General features: G+C 44.9%; 1 protein-coding gene across 1 annotated transcript; it reads right to left on the bottom strand.

Annotated features, from left to right (window-relative positions):
- Positions 1 to 78: 78 nt before the first annotated feature.
- Positions 79 to 462, bottom strand: PPTG_09129 (hypothetical protein; the record flags this gene model as incomplete). The annotated part of the gene is made up of 2 exons (XM_008904000.1): positions 79 to 253; positions 419 to 462. The coding sequence occupies 2 exons, from the start codon at positions 460 to 462 to the stop codon at positions 79 to 81; spliced, it is 219 nt and encodes a 72-aa protein (XP_008902248.1).
- Between the last annotated feature and the right edge of the window lie 966 nt (positions 463 to 1,428).

The raw sequence follows: 1,428 nt of genomic DNA, 5'->3' as shown, positions 1-1,428 counted from the left end.
CAGTATAAAAATCAGTGAGTTTTAATGAAATTCATGTATTCGTACTGAAAGCATCGTTCTCTACCTCTACTACGCTCCTTAGAGATGATCGTTAAGGTGATCGACATCATCCATGTTTTTTGCAGGAGCGGTAGTCTCAAAATCTACCGGGTCACGGAACGGAGGACGAAAGCTGTAGGCCGGTAAACCGAGAATTTCCTGGAGATCCCCAACATGAACTTGCACTTGGATCACTGCACCTTGAATTTTGATCCTGAGCATTCTGAAATTCATGTCAGCGGTTGCTTGAGTTGTATTTTGATTTGTCTCCATTTCCTGCGAAAGCTAATCAATGTTCCGAAGTTGCCGAAATGTTGTGTTATCAGGAACTTGTAGTGGAGCACCAGCTGGAAGTCGAGCTTGCATTGTTGCCATGTACAGCTGTGAGGCTGGCCCACTCGAAATATTGCGCTCAGCTAGCATAGCTGCTACACGAGGAACTTGCTCTTAAATTCGATTCTCGGTTGCACTACGAATAGTGTTGGCTCTTGGTTCTGGTGCTCTTGGAACATAAACAAAAATCATTAAAACAAAATCAGACTGATTGTGTAGGCAAAGACGAGCTAATTCCCAAGATCTGGCGACGCGGATGGAGAAATTTTCCTCGTCCAACTCGAGAAATTCACGTTGTGGAGCGTTCTTGGTGGGCTCGAGATAGACGCTGAAGTCATCCTGCCAATCGTTTGGCAGACGACGGATGAATTCGATTGCTACTTAAGCCTTGAATAGTCTAAAACCACGGTCAATCTGAAAGGAGAAGTCGATGGGATCGGTCTTGTTTCGGCACGAAGTCAGAGGATCGCCGTTCTTGATGGTAAGGCGGCAGGTAAGAATTGCTGGTAGTGGCAGCGACATTGTAAAACTAAAAGTGAGCCTTTAAGCCAAAAGATGCCATGGCGTGGGAGAATACTCACGGTAGAGATCGACAAAATTTAGGTGATCATGTCGAAACGGGATGGAATTTTGCCTAATGTCATAAGATGTGGACACAATCTGTTTCGGTTTTGTTAATCTTTTTTAAAATTTGTATTAAAACCATGATCTGTATATTTGCAATAAATTAGGGATTTAGCCAATTGAGAACGTTTGTGCCCAGGGAATTATCTCATCTGCCGTCCGCCGAACGCCGATTGGACAGAACCTCCAGGTGGTTCAATTATTCCCGGAAATCCTATCCCTACTGATTCATATGAGACTCATCCCCGAAAGGATGTGGTGTGCCGACCCAAACACTCGATTATGTCTCCGATCCGACGAAGGACTTGCACACGACACTCACCTCAAGCATCGAGCTCCCTACAGACATTGGAATTGAACCCACGTCACCTGTTAGCTGACGGGCTAATCAGGCGCATGCAAACCAGTTGCCCATAATGCATACTAATATTT

The sequence above is a fragment of the Phytophthora parasitica genome (assembly GCF_000247585.1).
Source record: "Phytophthora parasitica INRA-310 unplaced genomic scaffold supercont2.17, whole genome shotgun sequence".
Classification (NCBI taxonomy): Eukaryota; Oomycota; class Peronosporomycetes; order Peronosporales; family Peronosporaceae; genus Phytophthora; species Phytophthora nicotianae.
This window is presented reverse-complemented; position numbering and strand designations above follow the sequence as displayed.